The following is a 16,420-nucleotide window of genomic DNA, read 5'->3' on the forward strand; positions in this document are numbered from 1 at the left end:
GTGCGGAGTCTGCAACTTCTTCCTGTGTCTGCGTGGGCTTCTTCGGAGTGCAAGTTGTTTCCTCCCACAAGTCCCGAAAGACGTGCTCTTACATGAATTGGACATTCTGAATTCTTCCTCCCTGTACCCAAAAAGGACCCCTTCCCTCCCCCGAATGTGGAGCCTAGAGGCTTTTCACAGTAACTTCATTGCAGTGTTAATGTAAGTCTATTTGTGACAATAAAGATAATAAACAATTTGCCCCCCCCGTACCGTAAACCTATGTGCCCTAAGAATTGACTCTTACACCCTGGGGAAAAACTTCTGACTATCCACTCTGACCATGACCCTCATAATTTTGTAGACTTCTAACAGGTCGACCCTAAACCTTTGTTGTTCCAGTGAGGACAAACAGAGTTTATCCAACCCCTCCATACCAGCCAACATCTGGTAAGCCTCTTCTGTACCCTCTCCAAAGCCTCCACATCCTTCTGGTAATGTGGCAACCTGAATCGAATACCATATTCCAAGTGTGGCCTAACTAGAACAAAGAACAAAGAAAATTACAGCACAGGAACAGGCCCTTCGGCCCTCCCAGCCTGCGCCGATCCAGATCCTTTATTTAAACCGGTCTCCTATTTTCCAAGGTCTACTTCACTCTGTTGCCGCCCGTTCATATACCTGTCTAGATGCCTCTTAAATGATGCTATCGTGCCCGCCTCTACCACCTCCGCTGGTAAAGCGTTCCAGGCACCCACCACCCTCTGCGTAAAAAACTTTTCACGTACATCTCCCTTAAACTTTCCCCCTCTCACCTTGAAATCGTGACCCCTTGTAACTGACACCCCCACTCTTGGAAAAAGCTTGTTGCTATCCACCCTGTCCATACCTCTCATAATTTTGTAGACCTCAATCAGGTCCCCCCTCAACCTCCGTCTTTCCAACGAAAACAATCCTAATCTACTCAACCTTTCTTCATAGCTAGCACCCTCCATACCAAGCAACATCCTGGTGAACCTCCTCTGCACCCGCTCCAAAGCATCCACATCCTTCTGGTAATGTGGCGACCAGAACTGCACGCAGTATTCCAAATGTGGCCTAACCAAAGTCCTATACAACTGTAACATGACCTGCCTACTCTTGGACTCAATACCCCGTCCGATGAAGGCAAGCATGCTGTATGCCTTCTTGACCACTCTATCAACCTGCGTTGCCACCTTCAGGGTACAATGGACTTGAACTCCCAGATCTCTCTGTACATCAATTTTCCCCAGGACCCTTCCTTTTTTTAAAAATTTAGATTACCCAATTATTTTTTCCAATTAAGGGGCAATTTAGTGTGGCCAATCCACCTACTCTGCACATTTTTGGGTTGCTAATCAGACCACCTATACCTTCCTCCAGGTCATTTATGTAGATCACAAACAACAGTGGTCCGAGCACAGATCCCTGTGGAACACCACTAGTCACCCTTCTCCATTTTGAGACACTCCCTTCCACCACTACTCTCTGTCTCCTGGTGCCCAGCCAGTTCTTTATCCATCTAGCTAGTACACCCTGAACCCCATACGACTTCCCTTTTGCCATCAACCTGCCATGGGAAACCTTATCAAACGCCTTACTAAAGTCCATGTATATGACATCTACAGCCCTTCCCTCATCAATTAACTTTGTCACTTCCTCAAAGAATTCTATTAGGTTTGTAAGGCATGACCTTCCCTGCACAAAACCATGCTGCCTATCACTGATAAGTCTATTTTCTTCCAGATGTGAATAGGACCTATCCCTCAGTATCTTCTCCAACAGTTTGCCTACCACTGACGTCAAGCTCACAGGTCTGTAATTCCCTGGATTTTCCCTGCTACCCTTCTTAAACAAAGGGACAACATTAGCAATTCTCCAGTCCTCCGGGACCTCACCCGTGCTCAAGGATGCTGCAAAGATATCTGTAAAGGCCCCAGCTATTTCGACCCTCGCTTCCCTCAGTAACCTGGGATAGATCCCATCCGGTCCTGGGGACTTGTCCACCTTAATGTCTTTTAGAATACCTAAAACTTCCCCTTTCCGTCTGACAACTTGACCAAGAGTAGTTAAACATGCATCCCTAGCCTCAACATCCGTCTTGTCCCTCTCCTTTGTGAATACTGATGCAAAGTACTCATTAAGAATCTCACCCATTTCCTCTGAGTCCACGCATAAATTCCCTCTCTTGTCTTAGAGTGGGCCAATCCTTTCCCTAGTTACCCTCTTGCTCCTTACATACGAATAAAAGGCTTTGGGATTTTCCTTAACCCTGTTAGCCAAGGTTCTATACAGCTGCAGCATGACTTGCCAATGAAGGCAAGCATGCCGTATGCCTTCTTGACTATCGTGTCCACCTGCGTTGCCACTTTCAGTGACCCGTATACCCAGATCCCTCTGCCTGTCAATACTCTCAAGGGTTTTGCCATTTACTGTATATTAGACCTTCCAAAATGCATTAACTCACATTCGTCCAGACAGTAACAGACTTCAGAATGACGTAGTCAAAGACAAATTGATAAAATGGGAATTTAACATGGTAGAGGAAACATAATACGTAGAGGTATGAAATGATTCATTTTGGTAGGAAGAATGAAGAGAGGCAATATAAAGTAAATGGTACAATATTAAAAGTCGAGACCTGGGGTTGTTAATAGACAAACCTTTGAAAGTGGCAGCACAAGTTAACACGGCTGTTAAAATACACACTCAATCCTTGGCTTTATTAATAGAAGAAACAGTACAAAAGCAAGGAAGTTATGTTACATCTTCATAAAACACAGGTTAGTCCTCAACTGAAGTACTGTAACTATGTTTTTAAAAATTAATTTACGCGATGCGGACACATCGCTGGTTAGGCCGGCATTTATTGCCCATCTCTAGTTGCCCTTCACAAAAGGTGGTGGTGAGCTGCCTTCTTGAACCGCTGCAGTCCCCGAGAGGTAGGTACACCCGCATTGCTGTTAGGGAGGGACCCAGAATTTTGCCCCAGCAACAATGAAGGGCAGTTGTTGTAAATTTCCAAGTCGGGGTGGTGAGTGACTTGGGAGGGGAAACATTCAGGTGGTGGGGTTCCAAGGTATCTGCTGCTCTTGTCCTTCTAGATGGTAGTGGTCATGGGTTTGGAAGGTACTGCGTAAGAAACCTTGGCGAGCTCCCACAGTGTATCTTGTAGATGGTACACACGGCCGCCACGGTCCATCGGTGGTGGCAGGATTGAATGATTGTGGAAGGGGTAGCGGTCAGTTTTCTAAATGTTGTTGGAGCTGCACTCATCCAGGCAGGTGGAGCGTATTCCACTACACTCCTACTTGTGCCTTGTAGATGGTGGACAAGCTTGGGGGGTGGGCACAAAAGTTATTTGCCACTTGCCAGCCTAAGCCTGGATATTGTCCAGATCTTGCTGCATTTGTACACGGACTGCTTCAGTATCTGAGGAGACACAAATGGTTGAACATTTGTGCAGTCATCTGCAAACACCCCCACTTCTGATTTCATGATGAGAGGGAGGTCATTGATGAAGCCGCTGAAGATGGCTATCCTACAGTCATGTCGTGGAGCTGAGATGATTGACCTCCAACCACTCAAGCCAAGCATGACTCAATCCAATGGAGAGTTTTCCCCCTGACTCATTTTGCTAGGGCTCCTTGATGCCATATTTGGTCAAATGCTACCTTGATGTCAAGGGAAGACACTCTCTCCTCACCTCTGGCACTCAGCTCTTCTGTCCATGTTTGAACCAAGGCTGTAAGGAGGTCAGGAGCTGAGTGACACTCAGAACTCAAACTGAGCGTCCGTGGGCAGGTTATTGCTGAGTAAGTGCTACTTGATAGCACAGTTGGCGAATCCCTCCATCACTTTGCAGATGAAGAGTACACTGATAGGACAGTAGTTGGCTAGGTTGGAATTGTTCTGTTTCTTGTGTAAAGGACACACCTGGGTAATTTTCCAATGCCAGGTAGATGCCAGTTTTGTAGCTTGACTGGAACAGCTCGGTTAGGGGTGTGGCAAGTTCTGGAGCACAAGTCTTCAGTATTATTGTTGGAATATTTTCAGGGCCTATAGCCTTTGTAGTATCCAGTGCCTTCAGCCATTTCTTCATATCACGTAGAGTAAATTGTATTAACTGTAGATGGAGATCTATGATGCTGGGGTCCTCAGAGTAGACCGAGATGGACCATCCACTTGGCACTTCTGGCTGAAGATTATTGCGCATGTTTCAGCCTTTTTTTTTGAGCAGACGTGCTTGGTACCTCCATCATTGGGGATGGGGATATTTGTGGAGCCTCCTCCAGGGATTTGTTTAATTATCCACCACCATTCATGGCTGGATGTGGTAGGACTGCAGAGCTTAGATCTGATGCATTTGCTGTGCATCTGTCTATTACTTTAAAATTTAGAGTACCCAATTATTTTTTCCAATTAAGGGGCAATTTAATGTGGCCAATCCACCTATCCTGCACATCTTTGGGTTGTGGGGGCGAAACCCATGCAGACACAGGGAGAATGTGCAAACTCCACACAGACAGTGACCCAGGGCCGGGATTCGAACCCGGGTCCTCAGCGCCGTAGGCAACAATGATAACCACTGTGCCACCGTGCTGCCCAGCATCTGTCTATTACTTGCTGCTTACAGACAAATGTGAGGCAATGCATTTTGGAAGGTCTAATACAGCAGGGAATTATACAGTAAATGGCAGAACCCTTAGGAGTATTGGCAGGCAGAGAGATCTGCCGTACAGGTCCATAGATCACTGAAAGTGGCAACGCAGGGGATAAGGTAATCAAGAAGGCATACGACATGCTTGCTTTCATTGGACAGGGCGGAGTACAAAAAGTTGGCAAGTCATGCTGCAGCTGTACAGGACCATAGTTGGGCCACATTTGGAACATTGTGTACGATTCTGATCACCACACTACCACAGAAGGATGTGGATGCTTTGGAGAAGGTACAGAAGAGGTTTACCATGATGTTCCCTGGTCTGGAGGCTATTACGTGCGAGGAGAGGTTGGATAAACTCGGATTGTTTTCACTGGAACAAGAGGTTGAGGGACGACCTGAAAGAGGTTTACAAAATTATGAGAGGCACAGACGGAATGGATAGTCAGACACTTTTTCGAAGGGTGGAAAAGTCAATTACTAAGGGACATAGGTTTAAGATGAGAGGGGAAAGTTAAAAGGAGTTGTGCGAGACAAGTTTTGTTTTTTTAAATACAACGGGTAGCAAGTGCCTAGAACGCGCCACAGGGAGAGATAGTAAGAAGTTATGATAGCGACGTTTAATAGCCATCCTGACAAACACATAAATAGAATGGGAATAGAGGGACACGGACACCGGAAGTGCAGAAAACTTTAGTTTACACAGCCATCATGGTCGGCACAGGCTTGGAGGGCCGAAGGGTCTGTTCCTGTACTGTACTGTTCTTTGTGCCCTTTGGAACACAAGTAGTCCTATGTTGCAGCTTCACCAGGTTGATGCCTCATTTTTAGGTATGCCTGGAGTTGCTCCTGCCATGCTTTCCTGCACTCTTCATTGAAGCAGGGTTGATCCACTGGCTTGATGGTAATGGGTAGAGTGGGGGATATGCCTGGCCACGAGGTTGCATATTGTGGTTGAGTACAATTCTGCTGCTGATGGCCCACGGCACCTCATGGATGCCCAGTCTTGAGTTGCTAGATCTGGTTGAAGTCTATCTCATGTAGCACGGTGGTAGTGCCACACATCATCGAATCCCTACAGTGCAGAAGGAAGCCATTTAGCCCATCGAGTCTACAATGACCCTCAGAAAGAGAATCCTACATGATTCCACTCTCCCGTTTATCCTTTCACCCCACCTAACCTTTTACACACTAAGGAGCAATTTTAGCATGGCCAATCCACCTAACCTACATCTTTAGTCTGTGGGAGGAAACCGGAGCACCCAGAGGAAACCCACGCACACATGGGGAGAATATGCAAACTCCATTCTATCAGTCATGCAAGGCCGAATTGAACCCACGTCCCAGGTGCTGTGAGACAATACTGCAAACCACTGGTTGGTGAAGATGAGCTCAAGTATGTTTTTCCCTCTTGTTGGTTCCCTCACCACCCGCTACAGCCTCAGTCTAACAACTATGTCCTTTAAGACCCAGCCAGCTCAATCTATGGTGATACTACTGAGTCACTCTTGGTGATGGACAGTGAAGTCCCCCACCCAAAGTATAATCTGCACCCTCAGTACTTCCTCCAAGTGCTGTTCAACATGGAGGAGGACTGATTCATCAGCAGATGGTGAACCAGACCTGAACACCAATTTAAGGTGATATGAAAATAATTTTTAAAAACATAAACACAGCAACATTTTCATGATCTGAAATACAATAGGGAAGCAGATTCAATGGTAACATTATACTGGATAAATACTTGAAGGCTAAACAAATTACAGGTCAGAGAAGAGAGTGGGATTAAGTGAATGACTTTGCCAAAGAACTGGCACAATGGGCTATTAATGATGATTATTATTGAATGGCCTCCTGGGTTCGTTGACTCCTTAGAAGATTTTGAAAGAGTTTTTTTCATGCATGATAAACTTGCATCTTCAATGGGTTATTCGGGGTATTTAAAAATGAATAATAAATACATTTACGTTCAGTCGCAATCCCGTGGAAGGCAACCTGCCGCTAACCTTTAGCCCACTCTGCCAACTCATCTTCCGCATCTTTACATTTAGTTTTAATTCATACTGCCGCCGCGGACGTCCACCTTTCACACAGGTAACATGACGCTCAAGATCTGAGCGGTACTAAAATTGGGGTTGTTTCAAAACGTAGCCGTTGCAATAAATGTAGAGAAAACGCATCCGAAGGTAATTGGATGTACAAATCATTGAGCAGCACCTACCATGAAAGAGAAATTTAGCAACTTGCTGCCCTCCACTCTGCCTCGCAATATCGCTGCTGAAAAATCCGCTCACCGTTTTCCCCTCGCACCTCAGCATCGCCACTCCTGCCAAGGCGGTCAGAAGGAATAGAAGCGCCATTGTTTGAGTTGTGATTAAAAGTCCAAACTGTCCACCTCCTTGCGGCTTATCTGTAGTAGGGGCAGCAGCGGAAAGCCCTCCCTGCAGCTCACTTCATCCCGATTACTGCGGATAATTGACACCCCACATAACCATTGGGAACTCCAGAGAAAGCCCAGATAGGGCTCGGTGTTGAAATGATAACCAATCGGCATCAAATAGGGACGGGACCCTGGGAGTTTGAGCATCTTTTCATGACCGGCTTTGCCGCTGTTTTCACTACGTGTCAAAACCGAGTCATAAATTGGTTGCAAAACAACTATCGTAAAAATAAATACGGAGGAGGCAGGAACTTAATAAATGCCACAGCCACCTATTGCGTTTATTTTCTGGGTCTGTAATTTTGACAGCGAAAAGGGCTTTTTAATTTGAGTGAGCCCGAGGTATAACGTTTTTAAAATGTGTAAACGTGGGTACTTTACGACTGCCGTAAAGCGGCTGCTGAAGATGTCGAAGGATGGCGGTTGGAAGGAGAGGGCGCGAGGAGAATTCAAAAAGCGGCTGCTTGTAACCGGGGGAGCGGGCTTCATGTAGGTACCAGAGAAACCCCAATAGACACTGTGGCTGAGGGATACACAGGGCAGGTTAGAAATGCCCTGTGAATGAGGGACACTGAGTTACAAGTACATAAACGCTGTACATCATTGGCACTGGGTGAGGGATGCCCAGGGCTGATTATAGATATATAAACATTGTGTACATCATTGGCACTGGGTGAGGGATGCACGGGGCTGATTATAGATATATAAACATTGTGTACATCATTGGCACTGGGTGAGGGATGCACGGGGCTGATTATAGATATATAAACATTGTGTATCATTGGCACTGGGTGAGGGATGCACGGGGCTGATTATAGATATATAAACATTGTGTACATCATTGGCACTGGGTGAGGGATGCACGGGGCTGATTATAGATATATGAACACTACATCATTGGCGCTGGGTGAGGGATGCACGGGGCTGATTATAAGAACATAAGAACTAGGAGCAGGAGTAGGCCATCTGGCCCCTCGAGCCTGCTCCGCCATTCAATTAGATCATGGCTGATCTTTTGTGGACTCAGCTCCACTTTCCGGCCCGAACACCATAACCCTTAATCCCTTTATTCTTCAAAAAACTATCTATCTTTACCTTAAAAACATGTAATGAAGGAGCCTCAACTGCTTCACTGGGCAAGGAATTCCATAGATTCACAACCCTTTGGGTGAAGAAGTTCCTCCTAAACTCAGTCCTAAATCTACTTCCCCTTATTTTGAGGCTATGCCCCCTAGTTCTGCTGTCACCCGCCAGTGGAAACAACCTGCCCGCATCTATCCTATCTATTCCCTTCATAATTTTAAATGTTTCTATAAGATCCCCCCTCATCCTTCTAAATTCCAACGAGTACAGTCCCAGTCTACTCAACCTCTCCTCATAATCCAACCCCTTCAGCTCTGGGATTAACCTAGTGAATCTCCTCTGCACACCCTCCAGCGCCAGTACGTCCTTTCTCAAGTAAGGAGACCAAAACTGAACACAATACTCCAGGTGTGGCCGCACTAACACCTTATACAATTGCAACATAACCTCCCTAGTCTTAAACTCCATCCCTCTAGCAATGAAGGACAAAATTCATTTGCCTTCTTAATCACCTGTTGCACTTGTAAACCAACCTTCTGTGACTCATGCACTAGCACACCCAAGTCTCTCTGAACAGCGGCATGCTTTAATATTTATCGTTTAAATACTAATCCCGTTTGCTGTTATTCCTACCAAATGGATAACCTCACATTTGTCAACATTGTATTCCATCTGCCAGACCCGAGCCCATTCACTTAACCTATCCAAATCCCTCTGCAGACTTCCAATATCCTCTGCACTTTTCGCTTTACCACTCATCTTAGTGTCATCTGCAAACTTGGACACATTGCCCTTGGTCCCCAACTCCAAATCATCAATGTAAATTGTGAACAATTGTGGGCCCAACACGGATCCCTGAGGGACACCACTAGCTACTGATTGCCAACCAGAGAAACACCCATTTATCCCAACTCTTTGCTTTCTATTAATTAACCAATCCTCTATCCATGCTACTACTTTACCCTTAATGCCATGCATCTTTATCTTATGCAGCAACCTTTTGTGTGGCACCTTGTCGAAGGCTTTCTGGAAATCCAGATATACCACATCCATCGGCTCCCCGTTATCTACTGCACTGGTAATGTCCTCATTCCACTAAATTAGTTAGGCATGACCTGCCTTTAACGAACCCATGCTGCGTCTGCCCAATGGGACAATTTCTATCCAGATGCCTCGCAATTTCTTCCTTGATGATAGATTCCAGCATCTTCCCTATTACCGAAGTTAAACTCACTGGCCTATAATTTCCTGCTTTCTGCCTACCTCCTTTTTTAAACAGTGGCGTCACGTTTGCTAATTTTCAATCCACCGGGACCACCCCAGAGTCTAGTGAATTTGGGTAAATTATCACTAGTGCATCTGCAATTTCCCTAGCCATCTCTTTAGCACTCTGGGATGCATTCCATCAGGGCCAGGAGACTTGTCTACCTTTAGCCCCATTAGCTTGCCCATCACTCCCTCCTTAGTGATAACAATCCTCTCAAGGTCCTCACCTGTCATAGCCTCATTTCTATCAGTCGCTGGCATGTTATTTGTGTCTTCCACTGTGAAGACCGACCCAAAAAACCTGTTCAGTTCCTCAGCCATTTCCTCATTTCCCATTATTAAAACTCCCTTCTCATCCTCTAAAGGACCAATATTTACCTTAGCCACTCTTTTTTGTCTTATATATTTGTAAAAACTTTTACTGTCTGTTTTTATATTCTGAGCAAGTTTACTCTCATACTCTATCTTACTCTTCTTTATAGCTTTTTTAGTAGCTTTCTGTTGCCCCCTAAAGATTTCCCAGTCCTCTAATCTCCCAGCAATCTTTGCCACTTTATATGCTTTTTCCTTCAATTTGATACTCTCCCTTATTTCCTTAGTTATCCACAGTCGATTTTCCCTCTTTCTTCCGTCCTTCCTTTTTGTTGGTATAAACCTTTGCTGAGCACTGTGAAAAATCGCTTGGAAGGTTCTCCACTGTTCCTCAACTGTTCCACCATAAAGTCTTAGCTCCCAGTCTACCTTAGCTAGTTCTTCTCTCATCCCCTTGTAATCTCCTTTGTTTAAACACAAAACACTAGTATTTAATTTTACTTTCTCACCCTCCATCTGTATTTTAAATTCCACCATATTGTGATCGCTCCTTCCGAGAGGATCCCTAACTATGAGATCATGAATCAATCCTGTCTCATTACACAGGACAAGATCTAGGACCGCTTGTTCCCTCGTAGGTTCCATTACATACTGTTCTAGGAAACTATCGCGGATACATTCTATAAACTCCTCCTCACGGTTGCCTTGACCGACCTGGTTAAACCAATCGACATGTAGATTAAAATCCCCCATGATAACTGCTGTACCATTTCTACATGCATCAGTTATTTCTTTGTTTATTGCCTGCCCCACCATCTCGTTACTATTGGTGGCCGATAGACTACTCCTATCAGTGACTTTTTCGCCTTACTATTCCTGATTTCCACCCAAATGGATTCAACCTTATCCTCCATAGCACCGATGTCATCCCTTACTATTGCCCGGATGTCATCCTTAAATAACAGAGCAACACCACCTCCCTTACCATCCACTCTGTCCTTCCGAATAGTTTGATACCCTCGGATATTTAACTCCCAGTCGTGACCATCCTTTAACCATTTTTCAGTAATGGCCACTAAATCATAGTCATTTACGATGATTTGTGCCACCAACTCATTTACTTTATTCCGAATACTACGAGCATTCAGGTAAAGTACACTTATGTTGGTTTTTTTACCTCTGTTTTGAATCTTAACATCTCCAGTTTTATTCCTTTTGTTATTACTGGGCCTATTCACTGTGCTCCCCTCAGTCACTGTACCTTGTACTGTCGCCCTTATGGATTTCTGACTATGTCTTCTCTGCCTTGCACTTTTCCCCTTACTTCCTTTTGTTTCTGTCCCTGTTTTACTACCTTCCAACTTCCAGCATTGGTTCCCATCCCCCTGCCACATTAGTTTAAACCCTCCCCAACAGCTCTAGAAAACACCCCCCCCTAGGACATCGGTTCCAGTCCTGCCCAAGTGCAGACCGTCCGGTTTGTACTGGTCCCACCTCCCCCAGAACCGGTCCCAATGCCCCAGGAATTTGAATCCCTCCCTCTTGCACCATCTCTCGAGCCACGCATTCATCCTATCTGTCCTGACATTCCTACTCTGACTAGCTCGTGGCACTGGTAGCAATCCTGAGATTACTACCTTTGAGGTCCTACTTTTTAGTTTAACTCCTAACTCCCTGAATTCCGCTTGTAGGACCTCATCCCGTTTTTTACCTATATCGTTGGTGCCTATGTGCACCACGACAGCTGGCTGTTCACCCTCCCCCCCCCCCCCAGAATGTCCTGCAGCCGCTCCGAGACATCCTTGACCCTTGCACCAGGGAGGCAACATACCATCCTGGAGTCTCGATTGCGTCCACAGAACCGCCTGTCTATTCCCCTTACGATCGAGTCCCCTATCACTATAGCCCTGCCATTTTTCTTCCTGCCCTGCTGTGCAGCAGAGCCAGCCACGGTGGCATGAACCTGGCTGCTGCTGCCTTCCCCTGGTGAGTCATCTCCCTCAACAGTATCCAAAGCGGTATATCTGTTAAGTTCCACTTATGGAGCCCCGTCCATTCCCTCGCTACCTGAATCCCCAAATACCTAAACCTATCCCTCGCTACTGTAAATGGCAACCCCCCTAAGTTACCCCTATTGTGCCAGCTCATTCACCGGGAATACCTCGTTTTCCCTACATTCAGCTTGTACTCTGAGAACCCTCCAAACCTCTCCAGCAGGCCCATAATCCTTCCCATATTCTCCAACAGATCTGAAACATACAGCACGAGGTCATCGGCATAGAGCAACACCTGATGCTCTCTCTGTCCCCTCATAATTCATCCGCCACTGCCGACCGTCATCTTTCCTTCTATCGCACTCCTCGAAAGCTCCTGGTCCGACTGTTGCCCCTTTATAGTTGCACTCCTTCTTTGATAGGGCTAAGACATGCCCACCCGAAGGAGAATCCTTATCTCGATTTGTTCCTGTACTTTGCACCAGCAATCACCCCTGTGAACAGGTAACAAGGACCAAACAATTCCGCCTCAAGCAGGAACCACCAAATGTGTGACCACTCACTCTATCACTGCCACCAGAAGCCACCAGTATATTTCTATACTCACTTGTGCAAGGTTTCAGGGGTAATCTGGAGATTACTACTTTTGAGGTCCTATTTGCTCATTTCCTATTTCGCTCCCCAAATTCTGACTGTAGTCGCAGATCCTTTTTTCTATCTATATGGTTGGCATTGACGTGGACCATGACTGTCATTCACCCTTCCTCCGTCGGCTGCTGTGCTGCCATTCAATGACATCCTTTACCCTGGCATCAGAGAGGCAACATACCATCCTGGATTCAATTCTGCAGCTGCAGAAACACCTGTCTGTTTCCCTAACTATCAAATCACTATTGCTCTTTCAGGCTTCCTTGCTCCCCAGTGCACTACTAATAAAAGTTACGACTTAAAAATAAAAGGCACCAGCTACCCACTTCCCTTCTGTTGACATCATTTAAATTTGGGAAAACTGAATTCTTTACTTAACTCTTTTTTTAAAATTACATTTTGCAGCTACTTAGACAAATTCCCTTACTTTGGAAAAAAGGGTACAAAGCAGCAATGTTCACCAATTGACGACTTGAATTTATTTCACTTTTTCAAACTCCAACACTCCCATGCCAGCTCCTGAGTCTTTCCTTGGGCAAATGATAGGCCTTGAACTTCGGCCTCAATTTATCTTGTCCCCGATGCCCCTGATTTCTTTAAGGTCCATACTAGCTCCCGAAACTCTCCTTGGGTATGTGATAGGCCCTGAACCTCAATTTATCTTCTTGACAAGGCTCCTTGTTCCTTCCAGAGCCGCTCCTATTCCCAATTCCCTCCTCAGGTAAATGCAGATATCCTCATTGTTTTCCTGATTCAGAGTATAAGTGATCTATCAGAACCTAAGCTGTTGTATTGAATTTGAATAATTCCCCCGTTGTCCTGAGTATGGTACCCTTCACAGCTCCAGGTCCCAGATTCGATTCCCGGCTTGGGTCACTGTCTGTGCGGAGTCTGCATGTTCTCCCCGTGTCTGTGTGGGTTTCTTACGGGTGCTCCGGTTTCTTCCCACAGTCCAAAGATGTGCAGATTAGGTGGGTTGGCCATGCTAAATTGCCCTTAGTGTCCAAAACAGGTTAGGAGGGGTTACGGGGATAGGCTGGAAGTGTGGGCTTAAGTGGGATGGTCTTTGCAAGGGTTGGTGCAGACTCGATGGGCCGAATGGCTCATCTCCTGCACTGTAAATTCTGTGTTCTATGTCATTCTTGTCACTGGGTACATGGGGTTTGGTTTAAACTAAATTTGCAGTGTGGGCACCAGCATTTGGAAATTTAAAAGAGCAATAAGGTGCATAAAGGAGCAAGAGTATTCAATAGTTCCAGAGAAGGAAGAACCATATATGACAGCAGACTATGAAAAGATAGATTTAGAATGCATGTATGTAAATGCACAAAGTGTGGTGAATGCGTTACTAGCACAAATAGCCATGTGAGAGAGATAGCGAATATGTTTAAACGAAAAGAAATGAGGCAGTATGATGTATGTCAAGTGAGTTCTTGAAACGAGAACCAGGCTAGATACAATAAGTCATGAGGGGAAGCGGAGAGTAAAATAAGATTGGCAAAGAGTGAATATGAGAATAGAATGGCAATTAACATAAAAGGAAAACCAAAAATCGTCTACTGGCATGCAAATACTAAACTGCTAGTAAGAGGTGAAATGGGTTGTGTGAGTGACAAAGGTTGGAATACTTAATTAGTGCTTTGTTGGTATTTATGTAAAAAGAGGTTTGTGACAAAATATTGATAGAACAAGAGATGATGAGGTAGGATGTCCTGAAAACACTGGCAATGCTTGGAGTAGATCTGTCGGCTGGTCCAGATGGCTTGCAATCTAGGGTGCGCAAGGAATTTGAGGTAAGGATAGTAAAAGACCTTGACATAAACTTCCAATTTTTCTGAACTATGGGGAAGGAGCCAGGGAATTGGAGTGACAAATGTGACACATGTCAAGAAAGAGTGTAAGAACATTCCTAGTGAGTACAGGCTATTTTTCTTTCTTTCCTTTGCAAGATATAGGTGTTGTCTAGGCCAGAGTTTGTTGTCCAGCCCTTGAGAAGTTGGTGGTGAACCACCTTCTTGGATTGCACCATGTGGTGTAAGGACACACAGTGCTGGATTTTTACGCAGTGACATTGAGGGAGCGACGATATAGTTCCAAGTCAGGATGCTATGTGGCTTGGGAAGGAACTTGCAAGTGGTGGTATTCCCATACATCTGCTGCCCTTGTCCTTTTGGGTGTTAGAGGTTCCAGATTTAGACGGTGCTATCAAAATTGGTGAGTTTCTGCAGTGCATTCTGTATATGGTACATACTGTTGCCGTTGTGCGTCTGTGGTGTAGGGAGTGAATGTTGAAGGTAATTGATGAGAGAGTTGTTGTCCGTCATCAATTACTTATGGAGGCTCTGCTGCAACTGTATAAGGTGTTAGTGAGGCCACACCTGGAATATTGTGTTCAGTATTGGCCTCCTTATCTGAGAAAGGGACGTACTGGCGCTGGAAGGTGTGCAGAGGAGATTCACTAGGTTTATTTTATAAATTTAGAATACCCAATTCATTTTTTCCAATTAAGGGGCAATTTAACGTGGCCAATCCACCTACCCTGCACATCTTTGGGTTGTGGGGGTGAAACCCACGCAAACACGGGGAAAATGTGCAAACTTCACACGGACAGTGACCCAGAGCCGGGATCGAACCTGGGACCTCATCGCTGTGAGGCAGCAGGGCTAACCCACTGCTCCACCGTGCTGCCCTAGAGATTCACTAGGTTAATCCCAGAGTTGAGGGGGTTGGATTACGAGAAGAGGTTGAGTAGACTGGGACTGTACTCATTGGAATTTAGAAGGATGCAGGGAGATATTACAGAAACATATAAAATTATGAAGGGAACAGATAGGATAGATGCAGGCAGATTGTTTCCACTGGCAGGTGAAAGCAGAACTAGAGGGCATAGCCTCAAAATAAGGAAGTAGATCTGGACTGAGTTTAGAAAGAATTTCTTCACCCAAAGGGATGTGAATCTATGGAAGCAGTTGAGGCTCCTTCATTAAATGTTTTCAAGATAAAGATACATAGTTTTTTTAAAAATAAAGGAATAAAGGGTTATGGTGCTTGGGCGGGAAAGTGGAGCTGAGTCCACAAAAGATCAGCCATGATCTCATTGAATGGTGGAGCAGGCTCGAAGGGCCAGATGGCCTACTCCTGCTCCTAATTCTCATGTTCTTATGACGTGTCGATCAAGCCAGTATGGATTTGATTAATCGAGTGTCTTCCGGCAGTGCTGTTATGACTCCATAACCTGTTTTCAGCAAGGAAAACTGAAGTTGCAAGTTCCTCCAAAACAGAATTCCTCAAATGGCTGCTAGGTTTATTTTGCCACTTGTCTTTCCACTTGTGAGTCAGGAGGTCGTTGTTTCAAACTCCTCTCTGGGACTTAATTGCCTAATCTAGATTGGCACTGCAGTCTAGATTGGCACTGCAGTGCACTATCAAGGGAACGTTGTACATAAGGTGCAATGTCTCAGACAAAGAACAAAGAAAAGTACATCACAAAAGAGGCCATTCAGCCCTCCAAGCCTGCGCCGACCATACTGCCCGTCTAACCTAAAACCTTCTACTCTTCCCAGGTCCGTATCCCTCTATTCCTATCCCATTCATGTATTTGTCAAGACACACCTTAAACGTCACTATCGTATCTGCTTCCACCACCTCCTCCGGCAGCGGGTTCCAGGCACCAACGGCTCTCTGTATAAAAAACGTCCCTTGTAAGTCTCTAAACTTTGCCCCTCACTGTGGACTCAGCTCCACTTTCCCGCCCAAACACCATAACCCTTTATTCCTTTATTTTTAAAAAAACTATGTATCTTTATCTTGAAAACATTTAATGAAGGAGCTCAACTGCTTCCATAGATTCACATCCCTTTTGGTGAAGAAATCTTCCTAAACTCAGATCCAGATCTACTTCCTTATTTGAGGCTATGCCCCCTAGTTCTGCTTTCACCTGCCAGTGGAAACCCATGCCCCCTAGTAATGACTCTTCCCGCCCTGGGGAAAAAACTTCTGACCATCCACTCTGGCCAT

At 45.3% G+C, this 16,420-nt stretch overlaps 2 protein-coding genes across 6 annotated transcripts in view; one reads left to right on the forward strand and one right to left on the reverse strand.

Moving 5' to 3' along the window:
* Positions 1-7,396, reverse strand: part of gpr180 (G protein-coupled receptor 180) — a 227,780-nt gene extending 220,384 nt beyond the window's left edge. For all 3 annotated transcript variants that reach the window (XR_005463122.1, XM_038817739.1, XM_038817740.1), the window contains exon 1: positions 6,882-7,396. Coding sequence is in view for 2 of the 3 variants with exons in the window: in XM_038817739.1 (XP_038673667.1) it covers positions 6,882-7,020 (139 nt within the window). In the remaining variant the exon portion in view is untranslated. The remainder of the gene's footprint in view (positions 1-6,881) is intronic.
* An 8-nt stretch (positions 7,397-7,404) lies between these two features.
* LOC119977122 (dTDP-D-glucose 4,6-dehydratase-like) overlaps positions 7,405-16,420 on the forward strand; it is a 69,998-nt gene continuing 60,982 nt past the window's right edge. For all 3 annotated transcript variants that reach the window (XR_005463123.1, XM_038817741.1, XM_038817742.1), the window contains exon 1: positions 7,405-7,589. Coding sequence is in view for 2 of the 3 variants with exons in the window: in XM_038817741.1 (XP_038673669.1) it covers positions 7,459-7,589 (131 nt within the window). In the remaining variant the exon portion in view is untranslated. The remainder of the gene's footprint in view (positions 7,590-16,420) is intronic.

The sequence above is a fragment of the Scyliorhinus canicula genome, chromosome 14 (genome assembly GCF_902713615.1).
Source record: "Scyliorhinus canicula chromosome 14, sScyCan1.1, whole genome shotgun sequence".
Lineage (NCBI taxonomy): Eukaryota > Metazoa > Chordata > Chondrichthyes > Carcharhiniformes > Scyliorhinidae > Scyliorhinus > Scyliorhinus canicula.